Source organism: Cydia pomonella, chromosome 14 (genome assembly GCF_033807575.1).
Source record: "Cydia pomonella isolate Wapato2018A chromosome 14, ilCydPomo1, whole genome shotgun sequence".
In the NCBI taxonomy this organism is placed as follows: Eukaryota; Metazoa; Arthropoda; class Insecta; order Lepidoptera; family Tortricidae; genus Cydia; species Cydia pomonella.
In genome coordinates, this window is record NC_084716.1 from 15,201,352 (window position 1) to 15,223,534 (window position 22,183).

General features: G+C 38.1%; 1 protein-coding gene across 1 annotated transcript in view; it reads left to right on the forward strand.

Moving 5' to 3' along the window:
- LOC133525041 (uncharacterized) overlaps window positions 1–21,713 on the forward strand; it is a 44,852-nt gene extending 23,139 nt beyond the window's left edge. Inside the window, exon 3 of the mRNA XM_061861254.1 lies at window positions 18,938–21,713. Within this exon, the coding sequence (XP_061717238.1) occupies window positions 18,938–19,074 (137 nt within the window). The 3' untranslated portion in view covers window positions 19,075–21,713. The remainder of the gene's footprint in view (window positions 1–18,937) is intronic.
- Window positions 21,714–22,183: the final 470 nt, after the last annotated feature.

Consider the following 22,183-nt stretch of genomic DNA (forward strand, 5'->3'; position numbering starts at 1 on the left):
AGGTTACGTAGGGACAAAGGTGGTGACGTCTCTAAGAAAGAATAGGGCTAGTGGCTGCTTTTATGCAAATTGGATTTAATTGAGGTTATAATGGTCAGGATGATGGATTCGAGGGTCGCATGGGCTCGACAATTGCAGTGACTCAGCTCTAAGTCTATTAATAGGCTATTAGATCACGTCTTTAGCTTTGATTTCTAACACGACTTCAAGGTGGATTACTTCAACCAATATCTGCAAAGTGGTAAAATCTCGATGAACGTTATTCTAAACTTATATGTGGTATTTATTATTGTACAGAAAACATCAGCTGGATTCTACCATTTAGCGCCTATTATGCACTAGAATTGCTATTCCAAAATATAACAGACATTCCATTCAGAAATAGCTAACCTCTAGATTAATCTCAAAGCTCTTGCTATCAAAAATCCGTTTAACAGTGTGCTTTTTCTGTAGCAGTACGTCATCGGCAGTGCGGTAGGTCGCACAGAGAACAAGACGTAAGCGCGTGCGCCCGCGCCGACAAAGCCACTGTTTTTACACCCCGGCATTAATAGCTCTGCTACATCTGCTAAATGTTTATCTATCGATATGTCTTTGTAGTTTTTTTCCGTGTAAGTACAGAAGAATTAATTGTTACAATATTTTGTACCATTTTACCCTCAAACAAAGCGACTGCAAATAAGCGTTGAAGAAATGAATTTAATTTGATTATTATCAACCAGAGTCAATGAGCATCGTCGTCGCTTAATAAACTGGAATATTTAGCTTCTAGACCTTTATCGACAGTAAATAGGTATTACATTGTTCTTTACAAAAATCACAATGATTCACACAAACATTGTCGAACGATACCATGACGTAACAGACATGCCGTCTGGACGTAGGTAGGTACTCCATTCATTTAAAAGTTTCTTGTCTGATATCGTATCTTTTGCAAACGCCGTTAGAATCGGGGCAAGGGTCAAAGACCAGGATTGTCGCCCTTATAATTGAACAATGACTTACAATGCCGAGTTACCCGCGGCGTATTGACGATGGGGAGATCGGATTGAATGTTGCGTTTTTGTCCCAATTCAGAGGGATCTGTTTGAAGACAGGTTGTATAAGAAGCCTTGATAGATTACCCTACAGGGTAGGTGTGTATTCAAAAATGGCCTGTGGAGAATACAAAATAACGTCAGTGACACTGCTGACTTTATCAAATGTTATGACGATCTTAGTAAAAAACATAGTAAACACGTTTCGCAAGTCTTACCTCACATCTCAGCTAAGCTTGTAAAAGATAACAATATTTAACTAGACGCTTTATTATTCCATGATAGTCTTATCATAGAATAATCTGACACTATTGACACAGATGTTCTGAAATTTTAGGGCAACATTCTAAATCTGACTTTATCGCGTATAAAATAGAGTGGCGTTTTATGCTGTTGCAAAAAGCGATTTCACGTACGTTATCAGCTATCAAGCGTAGGTTGCGAACAGAGTGCATTGTTCATGCACCGTGCATCGGTTGCCATGCGCCAAGAGCGACAGGGCGTATGTGCAGCAGACGTACAGCTATATACATATTGACAGCTATTATAAAACATGTGCAACTTATACAAGCGAATCTAGCATTCATGATATGCTTTACCTAAACTCACGAGTGCTATTTGAGATTCTGAATCATAATGTCATCGTCAAATGTCAGTTGTTCAAGAACCGAACGCCTATTTTAGCTGCCATTGTCAAAACATTTTATGGAACTTAATTTAATCGCTTCACTTAATATTTAAATTAATAAACAAACGTTTTTATGGTGCAAGTGAAATCAGTTCCCATATAATTTGTGCGTTATTTGGTTCTCTAATTAATAGAGGGTTGCCCTCCCCTAGTGTAAAGGATTTTTTGGAGATTTAATTTGTGGGAACCACTGTACAGGATACGCTACGTTGCTTTTCCCATTTGCCCTCTATTATTAAAACAACAAGACACTTAATTTCCTACCTTTACTATCTCTCTCAATAAAATATAGGTATTATTGAAAATTCCAATAAGTCTTATTAGTGCGACTAAAAACGGTTATGGTTATTTGGTCGACAAAAAGTTCTTGATAAACTTGATGCATTCAATTATTATTTTCAGTTATTTTTTAATTGACAAAGGGTTGCCTACAGTGTAAGTAACTTTTCTTATGCAAATAGTGAATAAAGACAATAGTACTAAAGTTAAGTTTCATCGATGCGAGAAGCTTTAGAGTGTAATTGTTACTTTGTTAATATATGCTAAACTATTTAAAACACAGCTTACAGATCGTGAATATTATGTGAATGTTCATTGTTTACAGTCTTAAACTGTTTTAACAGTAGTGTATTGTGTGCTGACGTAATGACGTTTTTATATTAATATTATTGTTGTAATGTGAGTAGATAAATATAATGCATTTTCCTGTGGAATGTAATATCCTGGATTTGTATTAATTGATTATTTCCGACTTCCATGTATCTCATACGTATACGTATTATTCAATACATGTTTATAAGTAGGTATTACATATTATTTCTTACTCCACGATATTATGATTATATTACAAAAAATAATACTTTGAATGCACTTTAACAATTGTTGTAGGTGATTGTAGAATAATTTAATCATTTGTCATAGACTTATATTTTCTATATTTGAACCCCCAAGCTGCGTATAGAGGCCTGCAGATTTGCATTCGCGAGAAACTGGTCCGTTCGGTCCGCGCCATTCCCACGGCACTATCGTTTGATTAATATCTGCATGACCACTGCATATTAAACTGAATTCATTAAACTAGGCAAAACAATCATACATTACACACGTAAAAGGTCCGGTGTGAATTTATTTATAGCTGCATTTTTATCGGTTTTCTTCGCGTATCGATAAGATGTTTTTTACCATTGCAATATGTGTAGGTAACTATTTGGCGTATTTTGCAATTTATCGTGTATACAATACAATACAATACAAATATACTCTTTATTGCACACCTCAATACAGAAACAGTACAAATAATACAACACATAAAGAGGTAAACAACAGGCGGTCTTATCGCTAAAAAGCGATCTCTTCCAGACAACCAATATACAATATTATTTAAATTTAATACGATTCCTAAATTCCGTTATATTATGCACGCGAATTATATTGAAATGTCATGAAGTTTGTTGTGATATTTTGCTTATCAATAGTTAGCAATGTATGTTAGATCTAAGTACTAAACTAATTAGTGTCTATTAGCATTCAAGTACATAATGTTTATTTATATAAATCATGCATGTCCTACTTGCAAGGACCGCTAACAACATTCCCATTCGTCACACGTTCGGCGTACGCTAACTGCTTAACGAACAAAAGTAACAAATAAAGTACCCACATTCGTAACTATCGACACATTTCCTTATGGACGGAGAAATTACGGTTCTACACGAACCTTCAATGCTTGACTAGCTATTAGGTACTTATTTAATTATTGAATCTACCATCACACCTACAAAATCATTGACACCAACATATAAAACTTAATTTCCTTACATTATGTCCCCGTATTATACTGTTTTAGTTACCATGCACCCTACCTTTTCACACGTTTCAAAATGCCAACTGAAATCGAGACGCAGTCGTAAAATAATTGAACGGTCAACGCTTGACCAATTGCTTTTATGATCTATCTGACTTTCACACACAAGTGACCGGTACATACAGATATCTACCGGTCAACTCGATCGTAAAATAGTGAATATTACCTGCATAATAATATCGTAAAACAGTCGTAAGCTGTTACGTTAATTGTATCATTGATCCGATGCTTGACCAATTGTATTTATTCCCAGCACTTTTACACATTTAAATCGAAAGGCCTTGTCGTAAAATCTTGTTAGAACTGAACAAGACCAGCTTAAGGTCGTAAAAATTATAATGCTAAAAAACTGAAGTAAATTCCCCATTGTCGTTTTTATGAGCTGTTAAAAATAGTTGATTTATTATAATTTTAAAGGAATAATAAAGTTTACAGCACGTAAGGTTAATTAGTGAAGCGTGACCGGAATCTTAGGTTTTTTGGGTCGGGATTTGTCGGTGTGTGGTCTGAGACCCGCGTGACCGTGGTGATCATACCAGATCGTGTGCCTTCAACCGGTCATTGAAGAACTGAATGACCAGACAATTTTAGCGATTCATCAGTATAAAAAAGTAAAACAAAATCAAGTATAAGAGCTGTTTTATGCTCTGAAAAAGATTCACAGTTTACTAGCCGATTAAATTACATAAATAATGTACTAATACTAAAATAAATTGTTGTTGAAATGTATACCTGTCCGATACCGTTTTTACACAGTTGAGGTAACCTCATAATGGCAGCTTTCGTCTGGAGTTGCGGTAACGCTTTACGTAACGCTAGCTCTGAAACCGCATAATTGCCACTTAGCTCGCTTTGCACTTACGATAACGCAATCTTTAGCACTTTATGCCTTTTAATAGTAATGTCAAGTGGTCGTAAACTTCCTCGTCCCTTCGCTAGATCAAAAGGGACGGGACTCTGAATATAGATGTATCCATAACACAAATAGTTACCTTCTGCGCTCTATTGCTCTGGAATATAGTTAGAAACTAGTCTTATAAGGAAGCTATCGTGTGAAACGCAAGCGCTCAAGTCGCGCAACCCAATACGTGCGCTAATCCAGCACAGATGGGCTGCGCCGGAGTGGACAGATGACGCAGGATTTCTAAGTCACTACACGGATAATTGCTCGAATAGCCTGCCAAATGTCGCCATGACTCTTTACCATCTGTTCAGGGGGTATAGCATCCCTTCTGCTACTATTTTCAAGTGTACTAGCAACTGTTCGTTTTTTTTTTTTATACTACGTCGGTGGCAAACAAGCATACGGCCCGTCTGTTGGTAAGCAGTCTCCGTAGCCTATGTACGCCTGCAACTCCGAAGGAGATACATGGGCATTGCCGGCCCTAACACTCCACACCCTCGTTGAGTTCTGGCAGCCTTATCGACAGGAACACAACACTATGAGTAGGGTGGGCTACACTTTTAGGACATAGACTTTAACCCACCCAACATTCCTCGAAATGTACAGACACTACCTAGATTGCGAAACACGACATCTATGATTGCAATCAATCAATAGGCTATTGTTTATTGTCTTCAAGCTATGCCTTTGTCGCTGTACTCATGCGCTCGCACGCCGCGCGAGCATAATTAATTCATTAATTTGCCTAACAATACCCACTAGCACAGTTAGCAGAAACGTCTAAATACACCATTTATAAACGGGATTACAACGTAGGGCAATTTTTCAGATGCACGATTTAACTTCAAACGCGAATTCGTTGCACACGAAGACTTATCTTGAGAGCGTGAACCTGTTACTCCTATTAGCATAGCACCGGCCATTGTGCATTATTCCACATATTCATGGGTAAACACACACCAGGCTTTGTATCTATTGTTGGTGTAATACTTAGCAGCATCACCCCTCGCGGTAATCCCGTCCTTTCTTGCCCATTGTTCCTTACGCTGAGATAGCGGTAAATTTGGTCCTGAGGTCTTGGGAGTGACCTGAGGTCGAACGCACAAAGCGCCCGATTGTGTTTACTACAGAAAAAACCGATGTTTAAGCTTCAGAAGCTGTCCAATATCATCTCGACAAGTTTCCACCTTTGTCTCCTTTATGCATCTCTTACAATGGCATCATTGTTCTTTGACGTTGTTTAGGTACCGTTTAAGCCGTTACGTGTCTTTATTATATTATTTTATTGCGGGTATCGATTTTGTTCTGGATTTTATAAAGCCGTTTCATCTTAAATTTGAATATTAACGATCATGGGAACGCACCTTGCGTGTCCGAGCGCTCGTGATGGCATCGGCCGAATTTTATTTTGATCTGATTTGGATAAAAAAGTTGCTTCTGTTTTCTTGACTACTGTGAGTGTGTCGCCTTTTTAAATCATGATGAAATATTATAGATGTATAAGAAAGGGGCTATTCCATAAATATTTTCGCAGTCGTGTCGATACGTGGGCTAAAAATAATAAACCCGCCCTTGCCCGCGGCAGCGCGTTTAATTGCGTGGCCCGGTAGCAGCCACTCTGATTTACGCCATGACAACTGGTTGCATGTACATACAATATGCAATAAGCACAACCGCATTGCAAAACTAATTTATTTTTAGTTTTGTATTTTTTTACCAAGTTTTGAAGTTGCATGATAAAAAGAGCCATGTTACTATTAACAGAGTAATAGGCACCTGAAATACGAGTAAATTACATACACCCATACCCATAAAAACTATTATCTTAAGACGCTTCAGAAATTTTCAATCTTAGCACGCACATGTTTCCACCATCTTCCTTGAGGCTATCAATTGCACTACCACTTCACTTGTTTTTTTAGAGTTTAACCAAGATGGCACTTGTTTTTTATTCCAAAATGGCGTATGTTAGTAGCTATAGTACAAGTGGTTACTAAACCGCAATCATAAGTCGCTTGTTGTCGATCTTAAGGGTAGGGAATATGGGCTATTATTGGCTGATCCAATTACATTAAGTACTTTGTTGTCCTATACCGGCACGTTTGATGCGTACGCGCTTTGATCCGCCGACTTATTAAGCGTTCATTAAGAGTCCACAATTGCAAGCCGGCTAGAGCGATTTCGCACCCCACGCCCCGCTCCCCTCTACAATACACCGCGAGGCTCAACTCGACCGCGCGGCCGGGCCGTAGACCATATTCCGAGAAAACGCGCCCGCTCGCTTTGGTTTTAGAACAATGAAACCCGTAGAATCTAACTATGGTATAATCGTTATATCGCAACTATGTGTTTTGTAGTTTTTTGTTTTAAAATATATGTTTTGTAATATTTAATATGCGTTAAAAACGCGAAAGTTTTAATTGAAATATTGTGTAAGAGTGTCCCCCGATATTTATTTATTTATTTATTTTTTTCTAGAAAATGGATTGACATGGGTAAACATATAAATCATGCCAATAAAATGGTAAAATGAAATAATTAAAAGACAATCTAAATAATTCATTCATTTATTTATTTTTTGTTTCTTGCTTTCAGTAGATTTGCAACCTCTTAAAGACATATTCCGTGTGTATCTGGGATCTAACAACTCTGGTAGTATAGATTCTAAGTAAAACAATCGGAGTTTAGGTATCATGACTTCGTTCCACAACTTATGGTCACGTTGTATGAACTCCACTTTAATCGGCCGATCTGATCCCGTCCACACTGCAAATATACATTCCATCCTTCCTGTAATATTTAACTGTCCTTGTATTTGCAAGTACCATTCATGCCTTTTGTTGATTACCAACTGGCCTTTTAAATGTTTCCAAAATGTAATTTTTTTAGTTTTTATGGCTTCTTCAAGTGTGTCTCTGTAACCGGACAAAGGGCATTTTATTTCTACAATACGGTTTTCGTCCACGATTCCGTCAGGAGATGCACCTAGGAACTGATTATTTTTATCAATGAATAATCCACAAGGCATAATTTTGATACTTTCTTGCTTCTCTAGCTGTATTCGAGCAATTGGTTCATTGGCTTTGCCGTGTTGGATGGAAGGCACTGCGGAAAGATCCTGTTTATACAATAAAGCCTTCACGATACTAGCGGACGTACTACTCCTTTTGTTAATGATCTTTCCAAAGTTTGATGCCGTCAATAAGTTCCGTCGCATTTCTAGCCACTTGCTACAGTTGCTTTGCAGGATTGTTTCTTTTTCAATTTTTTCTCGTTCCTCATCTGTTTTATCCAAATTTTCTAGAAAAGATTCTTTTAGTTTTTCTAAATCTTCTTGCGGTAAATCGGGCTTTAAGCAATTTTCGCCGTAATTCTTATCTTTATTTGGATATTTTTCAAAGATAACTTTTCTTCGCGGCTTAATTTTACGTCTGCAATTACTTGCCCTGTACTTCTGCATCTCGAGTCGTTTTGAGTTCGACTTTTGACTCACGCCAAGCATAGATTTCTGCAATTTATATAGCGGCCTTCTAGAATTAAAAGACACCACTGCAGCTGCACATCTTGTCTGGTACGATCGACGAAGGCAATAGTTAATCCGTTTGCCACCGATACATTTGGCTACTATTGCATTAAATTGCTCACATCGATTGCTGTCAACGTCTTCAATAAGACTGCGTGCGTTGGCTGCAGTGGAACCAATTATATTTTTGATCTGAATTTCTAGAGGCGTGTTACGGAGTTTCGTAGTGACGTCTTCGCTCTTTTTGTCACTTTGGCAGTAGAAATCCTGGCAATTTGCATGATTACTAAAAGCATGGTTATAGGAGTTAGTAATGGCAAAATACAAGTCATTTATTTGTTTTGTTTTTGTGTCATTGTTTTTCTTCAAATGTTTTATAGATGCGCAAATAGCCTTCCGTACTGCCATTATCCTATGCAAATTTATCAGTTTTCTTTCTTGGATTTTATATCTGGTATCCTTTGTTAAGGCTTCGAGCTTATTACACAGGTTACGAAGCAGATGATTTCGACACTCAATTTTTTCCACAGTATGATGTGGATAAGGTCGGGCTTCTAAAATCTTTAAATACGTCGAAGCATCACCATCAGCAATCATTCTTCCATAAATTACTCCATACATATCTAAAGACTGCTTAAATCCCTCAACCAATATTTCGCTTTCCATATTGGTTGAAGAACCTGAGTAATTTTTAAAACATTTGTGTTCTTTTGGTGTTACTTTTTTATTTTCTGCACGAGCACAAATGCAGCAATATTTATTTTTTACACCAAGAAACAGAACTTCACCGGTCTTTCTACCTATAATAGCAGCAGCGCCCGACAGCGAAGAATAATTTTTCTTGTAACTTCGTTTCGCCCAACAGCCGTCGGCTATAACGTCTATAACAGGTATTCCGTCGCTGTTAACCCTGCCTTCGTCTAAAGCATATTGCCTTTCGCGAGCAACTGCTGCTTCCATCTCAACTGTGGCTAGCTTTTCCCATTCTTCGCTAACTCGGTCGTTTATTTTCCTGTAAAACGGCTCTGTCATAAACGGGATGTTCATTGATGCAAATATTTCTTGTAATTGGGTATATCCCACACCAGTAGTAGCGGCACTTGTAACAACGGCAGTATTCAAATTGAGATTTGCTATTGGAGCATTCTCAGAAGTATTTATAAAAAGTTCCACGTTGCACATATCGCATTTGAATTTTAATTTTGAACAAAGTCCCAATCTGTGTTCTCCAATTAATTGTAAATTGGTAATGCCACATCCAAAGGCACTTGAATGGGAGGAAATGCTTTTCAACTCAGTTAAAAAATGTTTTAAATCTACGATTCTTCTTTCATCAGGGCCCCCGGTTATGTTTTCGTTATCATCATCATGAGAAAACCTAAAAAGAAAAAAGGATTGAAAATAAAGTACCCAATTTTCTTTTAATAACAACAGTCAATGGACACACAAAGCTATTGTTTTTATTGTAAAGTACAGTCACATATAGGGATTGTTCGGCCACTTGCAAATGTTCGTAATTTAGCTGTGTAAGGAATAATCGATGTCACCTGATATGTTGGCTAGTACGTAATTTGCATTACATGTCTAAGTTACGAACACTGGTAAGTGACTAAATAATCCGTATTATAGGATAATCACAATTAACATTACCTTCGGAACTCGTATTGTATATCGGCAAGCTCTTCATTGTCAGTTGTTTCAATGATTTCAGAATGTTCCGACAAACATTTTTCCGTCCTAAAAACATAGAATCATTATCTTCAGTTTTAAAATATGCATGAATTGATAAAAATATAAATATATATATATACATATTTATGTGGAGATTATTACCCTTTGTGTCCATACTGTAAATCTGTAACTTCTTTTTCCTCGTTTTGTAAGCCTTCTGGATGGTTTGTCAGAAAATTTACGGTCCTAAAAAAAATTTCAGTTTTAACATTACGCACCTTAGTATTTATAAAAAAATAGTGAATAGTTAAGGTGAAATAATTTATAAGGTGTTTTAAGCCAAATACCACTTAGATGGTTGGCAGTCCTCAACTGTGCGTTTTTCCAGGAACTTTCTGCCTCGCACAGCTAAACTGTGGAATGAACTGTCGCCTGCGGTATTTCCGGACCGATACGACCTTCAAACCTTCAAGAAAAGAGCGTACTCCCATCTTAAAGGCCAGCAACGCACTTACAACCCCTCTGGTGTTGCAGGTGTCCATGGGCGGCGGTAATCGCTTACCATCAGGTGATCCGTCTGCTCGTTTGCCTCCTCTACCATAAAAAAAAAATACATACCCGTCATCTAAATTCCAAAATAATGGCGGCGTCTCTGCCCGCCACTCGTTAGATGAAGTATTGGAAGTTTTTCTGCAAGATAAAACAATATAAAATAAAATGTGTAAACTAGTATTCACTCTTATTTTACGTTTTTAAAAACGTTAATAAACATGTAACGTAATAATTAACATTACCCATGATTACTATTTTGCATAAATAACAGCGACTCCATTCCGTTCGATGCGTTACGTGTTAGATAAATGTGACTTTCCATACAGAAGGGTCCTTATGCTTTAAGGGCAATAAGGTCCTTTTTATCTGAAATTTCAACAGAAATTCTGTTAGAAAGGTCCTTATTCCACATGAATAATAAGGATACTTCTATGATGGAAAGCCACAAATAAGTATGTACTTACTTTTTTTTTTTCTCTCATCTTCTGGGCTTTTTCCCGTAAATATTTTAAATGTTGTTTTTTCCCTGTTTTACGGGTTTTACCCATTGTAAATTCAGACACACAAACTATATATTACATACACCAACAATAGAAATATTCACACAAAACACAAATAACGAAAATATTTTACAACTAGCTTAACAATTTGTGTACGTATTTACAAACGCAATAATTAATGACCAGCGAAAATTTGACACACATCCGTCGCGCAATGAGTTCGGCGCAGTCTGTTCTAAAAATAGAAAGCGAGATAGATCTAATTGCCGGAACACGCAAAACATGAGAAGGCGACTGTAGGCGGGTGCCTCAAACTACATGGCGTAAGCGCCGAATCAGATAATTGCTGTATACAACTAAACTACAAAATTTATAAGAGAAAGCTTTTACCAGATTAAAGAACTAGTAATTACTCAACTATTAATCTAAGAATCATTTTTAAACACTCAAGGGTTTCGACTTCCCGACCAAAAACATGTAAAAAAGGGGCAATGTTTGAAAAATAAAAGTATCGAGGCTTTTTTTACTAATCGTGTTTTCAAGTTTACCAGTTTGAAGGAAATATGTTGAAGTTTAATGTATATGAATATCAGGCATGTAGGTGTTTTTAATATTGAGATCTAGACGCCTGAATACTAACAACTTTGGCACTTGTGGCCTCTTAAGACCCTTAATATATTGTAATGTAACACAGCACAGTAGTCGAGATCAATATACATTATTGGACCTTTTTCGATCGTGATTTGTTTGCTATGGCCGAATTATAAAAAATGGGCAGGACAAATCATGGGGCTTGGTAAAAAACATGACTTTTATTAACATTCGATTTATTTAATAGTCATTCTCCAATCATCTTTAATATCTCAGCAGTGGGTCTTTAATGTTAACATCATGCATCATTCATTGCGCGAGTTTTTTAAAGACATACATTAACGCACTACACAACAATGTGATTTCTACACATCGATAATTATACCTTTCCATTGATACGTCGTTCCCATGTTTATAAAACAATAGCAAACTGGATCAGAACGCGTGAAGATTGTCCAGTAGCAGCCTTGCGTAAAAGGCACACGTGATTGACAGCATTGACTAGAATATTGAGTAGGTATACCTACTTTATACACACGAAGTTCTCAAGCTACACGTACAAAGGCGATGAAGTACTATTTCTAATTACATCTTTATTATACTGGTTGCAAAAATTTTTGCCTTTTGTCAGAAAACAAATTCCAAATAAATAATTATAAATTCAATGCAAAATCACATGTATATATTTCTTTCACAACTGATACATATTTTTTGCAGTTTTTTTTCTTCAGCAATTTCATGCTGACCAACCACAAAGTGTTTAAAACAGCAGGGTTTTATGTGGAAAGCTAAAACATGCCGATTTTATGTGCGTACGTAATGTTCTAGTACAAAACCACCCTTGCTATGTCACCGGGTCCTGTAGTACATAGTTGCAAGCTAATTCGCTGGTCTATGATAATTGGCCGCTCCCATGCAATTGCCTCGATTCTGGTTTGTGTCGTAACGTTACCTAAGCACCTGCGCCGACGCAGGGTGAACGAACCGCCCCGGAGGACACGTCTAGCGTCCATGCATATACGGAGTAAGTTTCTATGCGTTGAAACGCACTTACTGCATTTATTCTTAGGTACGGAATAAGATGCAATTAAGAACATATCACTTTTTTTATATTTGGAGGATAGTAAATAAACGGTTGAAATAGCATTTTAATTTTTAATTTAATTACTACTCTAGTAAACTAAAAATACTTTAATTCTGTTATCCAATTTCAACTTCAAAAAACTCTCTTAGACAAAGATCTGATGCAATCAAATCAACCATTGTAGGTATCTACAAGTAAAAAACTTTAGTGCACCACGATACAAATTAGTATTAATAGTCGTGTACAGCAAGTGAAACTTTTTGTTAGTTATTCGAAATCTGATAGCCTTGTTTTCTTTGTTAACAATTTGGTTTAACTAGCTTAAAATTGACCTAAATTTTAGCGGCTGTATTTAATTTGCAGTCATCAACCTACATTTTAACCTACAGTTTCAGGTAATAAATTCGTTATCAAAATTTAAATGTTAAATTCACGATAAATTTAGCATTTCTACTTCCATAAAAATAAAGAGTTATAAAGTATAATGCATTGAGGTCACGTGAATAATTTCAAGATGGACGCGGTTCGTTGCCCTCCGTGCACTCCGGCGCATCGAGATTCTAAATCTTATTTTTATCTCTCTTTACTTTGTCTTAATGATCGTAAATGACTTTCATGAGTTTTGAAAAAAAAATGAAGTTCATCAGTTACTACGTGGAACACGAAAAAAAGAGACCATTATTTTGTTGGCTGCAAGCAGTGGCAAGTAATCCATATAGGAGCACGATTTCCTATTAGAAAACCAAGGGGAAACATATGTGAATGCTTAATGCTATGCTGTAAAAACCGTACAGAAAAATTCCTTTTACGACTTACGAGTACATTGTCAAGCTATGGATACCATGAGTTGCGCGAGTATGTCAATCGACATGCAACAATGGTTACTTTCACAGTACTTAGTCTCCATACACGACCCGGCATTTTACGCAACGGTTTTTTGATCACGATAACACAGTTTAATTACGATAGGTTTTTGTTGCGGTCGAATCTTTTGATCAATCAAAAGACGATAGTATGCCAATCCTATTAAAACGTAACCTTGGTCTTGACTGGTTGTGTGTATATGTACCAGCCCAAATCAAAAGTAATATTCTTACATTTTTATTCTCAATTTTTAGTTTAAATTAAATCGTATTGGAAAATATATTACAGTTATTCTACAAACTGCACATATTTCTTATTTCCAGCGTGAAACGTTTGTCACGTTGTGTCATGTGTAAATATAAATATAAGTATTTACACGTCCACACTATTGACATCCACGCTCTACTGTTGACTCGGGCCGTTTTCACACAGCTCCCACCTCAAACTGCCACTTTTTGCTTACGAACACTAATTACAAACTTAAATACCTAGGTAAAATAGATCCCAAAACTCTTAAAGCACTAATCATTACGGTAAATAACATTTAACCCAAAATCACACTGAAGTCGCCATGTTACAAAAAAGTACAAAAACTCGGTCCTAATTCAATACTCTCAACGCTGTATAACGTTCAATTTGGACATCCTGTTTAGAAGATTAGATCACTGTAATAGCGATGTACACGCGAACAATTTAGTCTAGACCACTCAATTGGTAGGTTTAGAGCTGAGCTGTAATTTGAGTTTGGAACCAGTAATTTCGTGAGTCCAGTAACAGATTTCAGCTAATAGGTGCCCGAATTTGGGATAGAAACGGAATGAATTGAAGGGACCGTGGAAAAGCAACTATGTATTAATAATGTTGTATTATATCGACGTGCTTCAATTAAATCCTGGAAGCGCCGAGTGACTCACCAGTAAGTAACTGACGCCATTTCCTGCCTCGACCGTGACGCCGTCAGTGAAAACAAAACAATCCAACTCTTTACACATCTAAACAAAACTGTCGCCGAAGAAACTTGAAGAGTCCTCGAGCCATAAATAATCCGACATCGACCGCAATTTAAACGATATCAGATAATATTTAACAAATGTTAAGAGCGGGATACAATGGCCGCTACCTGGGTGCGTGTCACTTATTTGTTTAGGTTGTCAAGTCTCAAAACCAGTAGCCGAGAGCCCAAACAACTATACACATGCGCTGTACGGGCTATACGCCGTGCGCGGGATCAGTTTTTGTTGCTCTTTTTATTTTCGAGCTGTGCTAGGACCCTAGGGTTGCGCCTGTACTAGAGTCGCAGGCACCAATCACAATGTATATCCGCTAACGCGCCGTGGACACGGACTCGCCTTTCACTCGACCTAGATATTTGGGAACTGGTTCGCAATTACAATGCGCCTCGCTGTTGCGTTATTACTGCCCATTTCCCGTTTAAAGAAATGCAGCTGCATTGGCCTGTGGCAGCCCTATCGTGGATAAAATAAAAAAGGTGAGCGCTAGGGCCGAGGCAACCTGTTTGGCCGGCGTGGGCGCCTGACAAATCCGCGCCCGTCCCGTCCTCGACGAATGTATTCACTAACTATAGGTACCAGTTAGATGATGCGGCGACGCGTCCTATCTTGTTTAGACTTGTTTAGAACGTTTCAAGATATTTAAACGGGCGAAATCGCTATTTTTCTCAACAACACTCCAAAGTCCAAACCTGCAATTGCCATTGATTTGCATATAACGCTCATATAACAATTGTAAACTTTAAAACAGATTATGATTCATGATGCGTTCAGGCAGGAATTCACTAGTCTCGTATAATATTTTAATTGCAGATTTAATAGAACACTTATTATGCTGCAATGAATTCCAAAATACTAATGCGTCTAGCGTAGGCAGTGGGCACGTCTATCGTTCCGGCGGAATCACGTGCTATGATATCAAACCGTGCGTTTACGCACTCATTCAATCCGCTTTATCAAACGTATACAGCCGCGGTTGTAGCGAGTAGTAATCACGATAAAAAACATTATCATTATTATAAACGCTCGCGTTCTCATGTAAGTACTCACACGTGTATTGGCTATGCTTTCTTTTTGCACCCGGCGCAAGCTGAAACACCTATGCATAACCAATAGGATCTTGCGTTCGTTATGCATCGTCGTCTAGCTTAATACAAGCTTGGAACAAGCGGTTCTGATTTGATGCGTAGTCTTAATAGCTAGGTCTGAACCTTAAGTCAGGTGCACACACCTCAGCCCTGGGCCGGTTGATATGGAGCCGGCAACCGCTTTCCCGGGAGTATCGTGCCCTGAGGCCGTTCCCACGAACCCGGGGCAACTTTGGTAATATACCGCACGATATCTTTTGTGGCACGCTCTCCAATTTCCGTAAACGCAACAGTTTACCTTTTGAAAACATTCCAGGCATTTCACCTTAGCTTCTTCTGTGTTTTCGTAATTTTACTTCAATAAAAACGGCGGCATGCGCACAAAGCTACAATGGGTTACTTTCCAGTGTCAACAATTTACATTTGACGACACTTGGAAAGCGTAAACAATGCGTTTATTGTCCGCCCAACACGAGATTATCTATTCACGTGGCGTTGTTTCCTGCACTAGACGCAGCGGCGGATCAAAGCCCAAGCCTTCAACACACTTCTGACGTTTCGACGAAATCTTTTCAAAATCACCCTCTGGCATTAATTTTTAAGTGTTGACATCTAACAAGTTTTTACTTTATTTAATTGCAAATTGAAATCTCGGATGAGAAATCTAACTTGTTATAAAATACAATAGGGAGGTAATCGCAACAACGTTGAAGCGCATGAATGCAAGATGAGAGTGGCGAGCGGTTAAAGAGAAAGGCAAAACGTTGCGCACGCAGAACCTACTAAAGGCAGCGTCTATTAAAATACTTGAGTTATTTTGTCCAGAGATAGTGATAAATAATGTACATTGTAGTCTTCTCAAAGCATCAAGCATTCAGCTGGTGTCAGATGACGGATGCAGCGAGCATCAGGCGGCCTTCGGACGTGGTCTGCATTTAGTGCATCGTTTAAAATTCATAGTCCTATTGTACTTCTTATTCTTACGATGTTTAAATTCTATACCCTGGCGTCAAAGCCGCCAGCCTTAAAGTATTTCTGAGTATAAACAAGATTCAAGAACCAATACTGTGAATACGAAGCTCTTAGGTGTCCGGGGCGCGCTCGCGCAGATATTTAGGTCGACAGAAATAACCGCGCCTCTACGCAACTAACTCGCGTCGCCGTATTCAAATAACATGTTCTGTCTGTGGAAACAATCGACTGTAGAGCCATTAGGTTAGAGTTAAACACACAAATTCGACTCCTGTCTCACTAGGTAACCTATTAAATTTAGTGATAAGATAACGCATAATTTTAAATTTCGGTATCAAAAACAAATCTACGTTGTGTACAACTTTACGTTTGAAAATGTTATCGAAATGGAAACTTGTGCGCATTATCCGCTCGCCTGATAACTCGTGATAAACCGGCAATGATGAAACACGAATCAAACAGCGTAACTAATGCGCTCGCAACCTTCAAACAACATATTATTTCGCCGTTATTGGTACACGTTGTTGACGACACGATTACTGACTCCCTAATTCAAACGTTAAACGTTCGAACTCGCGTTCTATATCAGTTGACGAGCCGAAGTTATACATTCCTCGTCCAAATATCCTATCTAATAATAATACGAGCAGCAGAAGCACTTGTCACTCGTCATAGGGTTATCAATGTGTGAGTTGTTTGCTCGAAGACCACGCGCGACTTCAAGGCCAATTTGTTTACGCTAACGTCCTACACCCTCGCGTCGGCTAACCGACTAAATAGCGTTTACTGATGGACCAAATACGTAACACTGTGCTAAAATACTCCGGAAACCGGTCAGCTTATTTGCGAGAAGATGGCGCGAAACGCTCCATTGAGCATTTGGCGGGAAACTCATTGCGCAACGTCGTGAAAGTATTTTCTCCGAGCGCAACTCCTGAGCATAGTATTTATATTTCTAGCACGAGGCTCAATATCATACAGTAAATATGTTACTAAAATTAGAAAGAAAATAAATTACTTGTTTTTATATTTTCCAAAAAAATCATGATCAGGAAAGTAACCAACACTTTTCCACAACAAGGGTGGCGGTATTTCACTTAGGTTTAGTGAATGCCAAATGTAGGTTAGTATTTCAGCTATGGCCTGGTAGAGCCACGTGGTGTGTTGTTATGTTGATTTGGCGGGAAGTCCTCGGCGGACCTGTCGGCCTTGGCATGACGTCAGTGGCTCCCGACTGCACCAACCGACGCGTCCACTTTTTATATAGTATTCTTATTACTAACGCTCCGCTTAAAACGTGTGCCAATTATTTAGCAGATCGCTTCCCGCCAAAAAGCCTTCATCGAGTTGACATGTGCGAAAACGAAAGGCTCGGTTTTTCACATAGTTGACATGGCGTTATCAGAGGTTACTTGGTGCGTCACATTGTTCTAACTGTTCAAGGATTTCAAGGTTTTCTAAATACACGCATGTTTTATACTTTCGTTCTTTACGCTTACACGTGCCTGTTTCCCGCTGTTAATAGCACTTCAGTTTCCAATTTTCGTGTTTATTTCCTGACCAAAACTGCAAAATAAAGTTTCATATGTATACACTTTTGGCTATCAAAATCATAAATGATTAATATTTACAGGTATCTCTGCTTGCTTAAAAACTTGAGCCTATGCAAGCACTAAGATTCTTATCTTCTCCTTGTTAGATTGTCATAAGATACGTTAGTCTGAGCGTCTTGCAGCGCGTATTGGCAATACACACGACCTTGCTTCTCATTGGACGCGTTTTGTTGCTAAGTTGTTTTTTGTTTGGCCACTTAGTTAAAACTCCACCATGCCTCGCGTCTGTCTCATCGGCAACGATTCGGGATATTCGAGAGCCGTTTATGTTTCGAAGTTTATGTTGCGGGTTGATATCGTAAAAAATAACGACCATTTCAAAATTCAATTTTAAATACTATTATTATTAACCGTTTCTATTAACATTTTACGATTGGTTTTGTTTTCTAAGTCACTGCGATAAAGGGAATTCCTAATTCGGATAACCCTTTAGAAACTAAGACGCATTTCCTTCTCACACCAGTAACTCACAGACTTCCATTATAAATACAGATTAAACAGTAGTAAAAAGGCCATAAACTTTTATGGCTATAGGCCATATTTTTCCAAAATTAGAAATAGTCACAAAGGGTGTCGCCGCTAAAGGATTATCGGAGAATAGATTCCGGTGCATAATGCTAGTTTTTACTGCCCCTTATGGATAGAGTCGTAAAAATGTCAAATGTTTGTAAGTTGTAAGGTCCGCAGGTTTTACGAGTCTTTCTTTTTCGGCCCCATAAAGTCCCGTCAGCAGTTTAACGACTAATTTCATGCAAGAAGTAAGTCCACGACGAATGTTAACAAGCGTCATAAAACTTGTGCTTTATGCGAACGACATTTGCTGGTCCACCTTGCTTGCGGAATTATTCGAGAGGCGATCATGCGCAACCAATTGCAAGCAGGATTACATTTTGTAAATATATTTCCAATATTCAAATTCCAAACGGCATCGGTTGTCTATATGCAATATTAAACGTTAATTTTCTCTTGTTTCCAGACTTCCTGAAGCCGCGCAAGCGATTATCAGCGGCCAGCAAGAAGTCGCCGCACGCGCACAAGGAGTGCGGGCACGGCGCGCACATCCGCCCGCCCAAGGTGGCCCGCCTCAGCCAGACCCACAAGCGCCCCAGCTAGGCTTCGACACACACAACCACAACCCCAGGCTGCACCTCAAACCAGGCAGCTTTTCTATTCCAATCATGTCTTTGAAGTTCAATTCTGCGCGGCAGTCCAAGTCTAATTTTTATTTTTATTTATTGATGTCGATTCGCATTGTGGAGAACAATATAATAATGTTAAGTAATTTGTAAGATAGTTTCAGACATTATGTATATGATTTAACGTAGGCAACACATTAATATATACTATGCTGTCCCTAGACACTGTCATTTTGCATCACAAATAATATTTTGCTCAATGCATGCCTGTCACGGAGCGACGATCAGCGATGAGCTCGTTACTAATAATGTTACATGTCATGGGCAATGTTTATTATGTGACAATTTAATTGTAAGTTTATTATGATCTCTTTGACAAGTAAATTAAGTTATATTAGATTTAGCGGTAGGCTACGATAAGGTTTTCCGGATAACGTTAAGGTCTTGTCGTTTTGTCGTGTCACGTGTCTTATCGATCCCTGTAGGTCACAACAACGTAGATTAATGCCTTGAAAATGCTAAGAAGCTTCGGAAGAAATAAAATTTCCATCCATTAGCCTCCGAGCATATTCGATGCATTTACATTTCTAAAAGATAACGTTTACTGTGTCTTTTCCTCCGCCTCTGAAATTGTGGAAAACACGTAGGAAATGTCCTCTTTTACATTAAAGTGTCTCATAGCAGCCAGCACAGTAACTAAGCAATAGTTGATATAGTCGAAATACAAATACTCAATGTGAAATGATTTTGTTACCTTACTGTAACAGAATAAGACTTATATTGCCAATTTTAATTATTATTTACTGCGTTCAGCACTGTTTGAGTATTTGTGTTTGTTGGAACGCATTGTACTCCTATTTTGCATCCTTAGCGGTATATTTGTTTTGTTGTTGTATTTTAATGGATTATATCTTTTATAATTATAGATATTGATGTTTGTTTTTTATGATATTGGATATAAAGGTTTAGTTCCGTTTCACGCCGGCCGGCGCGTCCATAGCCCACTGACCGCACCAGGCCGCGGCTCTTTATCAAAGTACAAATTATTTCTCGTTAATTTTAGGTCGAGGAGCCGCGGCTTTCTCTAAACTATACAAAAGACAGACAGACGATTGCCATTTTATTTCGTGTCTTATTCGAAATTTTACATAAATACTTAAGATTCGGGAACATCTCTAAAGGTTATACATAATGTATTAGGGAATAGTTTTGGCGGCATGACGGCAGCAGCCGTGCCTTCTTCACTGCATTTTAGCCAAAGCTGTTTTTCGACACAGTCTGACTAACATTGAAATGAAATTTATAATGAACTTTTTGAATTATTGACAAAGTTGAGAACACTCCTTAAATTATTTTTAGAATGCTGCTCGCAAGCATGTTTTTAAGAAGACTTCGAAAATTAGGTGTTCGTTAACTTTATGACTTTGTTTATAGACTATTTCGATTTTGTTCTAAAATTTATGAATTGTCTACGCGTGGTCCTGCGCCCAGACGTTTCTGCCAACAGCCATGCGTATGAACGGTCGATGTTGGGTGTGTCGGATTTATCTCGGGACTAGAGCTGCTCGTACGCATGGGTTGGAGTTAGAGAGCCTCCGTCCACAGGATTACGCTGAAATGTTTGCTACTTATAGTTTTGTTGTTGGATGTCTATTTGGATGTTGTTATGTGCCAAGAAGCGCCGGACATAGCGGCCTCCGAACGATCCCTCGCCCTCGCGGTGCCGATCTATTCGCTATCGAATTAATCGAGTCCTACCCCTCGATGTCATAATTTTAATTTAATTTTCTCTTTAACACCTGTGATGTATTAAATATGATCTCAGAACATAATTTTACTTTATGCAATTGTCATATTTAATATTTTTTGTTTAAAATAATGTAAGTTACTGCAGTGGATATAAATCCGATGGTAACTGCATAAAACGTATCCCTGGCGAGCCTTGAAAGAACTTGAGAAACAATTTAATACATCAAAATGTTTTTATTAGAATGTTGGAACTGGAGGGGTTACTGAGAAGAGCGGATATCGCTAGCGGCGTCGCCATTGTTCAACCAGTTAAAAAAAAAACAAGCAACAACAGAAATACCCAAAATGTAGTGGAATCCTGTGAATGAACCTCAGTTCTGCTAATAATATGGCGACGCCTCTATCCGATATCTGTAGGTAGAAGTCAGTAGCCCGTCCGTCAGTCTGTACGATAATGTAAATATCGACTGATGTTAACGTAAGTGTAAGGAGGGAAGAGACCGACCCGCGCACTGTACATATGTGCACTCACTTGTATTTATTGACGCGGGCTGTGTGTTTTGTAGGGGATACACAAAAAAATAATTTTATGTATAATACATAATACTGTATCATGAAGCTGCAGAGGCAATAAGTGTTAGTCCGTGCCAAATATAGCTCATTGTGTAAACCAGAGTTTAATACTCCGGGAACAATGTAATTTACGAAAATGGTCTTTACTATCACGAGCCGAGCAATATATGTTGTAAACATTCGGTCAACACTATATAAATAATGTGTAATAGTTTATGTATGAGCTCCATTTTATTATTGTCTAATGTATAATACTTAAATTTAGTTAAAAGAAAGCTTATTTGATTCAGCAAATTTGTTGTTTTATTCCTCTTATCGTCCCATTATTTTATCAGACTGAGCATTTCTATTCTAATAAAACCGACGCCACTCCTATCCAATAACAAACCACGAAGTGAATTGGTATCACATGGGCGAGTTGCAATAATAACATTAACTGTGCGTTTAGCATTAAATATGATATATGGCTCTGCCAAAGAGAACTATCAAATTCCTTGGACAAAGGGATATTAACCCTTTACCAGGCCCCGAAGAACCAGCGTGTCTTAATACGTACTTTATATGCTGTTGCAACCGTATTGAACGCCTTGTAAAAAATGTATTTATGAACGTCGGAGATCTTCCTTTAAACCAGAAATAAAAATGTGGGTTAAGGTTATCCCATCGCCTGTCTAAGTAATGAACTGTCATACTAGATTTTGTCTTATTATATTCTTGATCAGGCCAAGGGATATATTCCACCCACATCTTATATCGGTTATAAT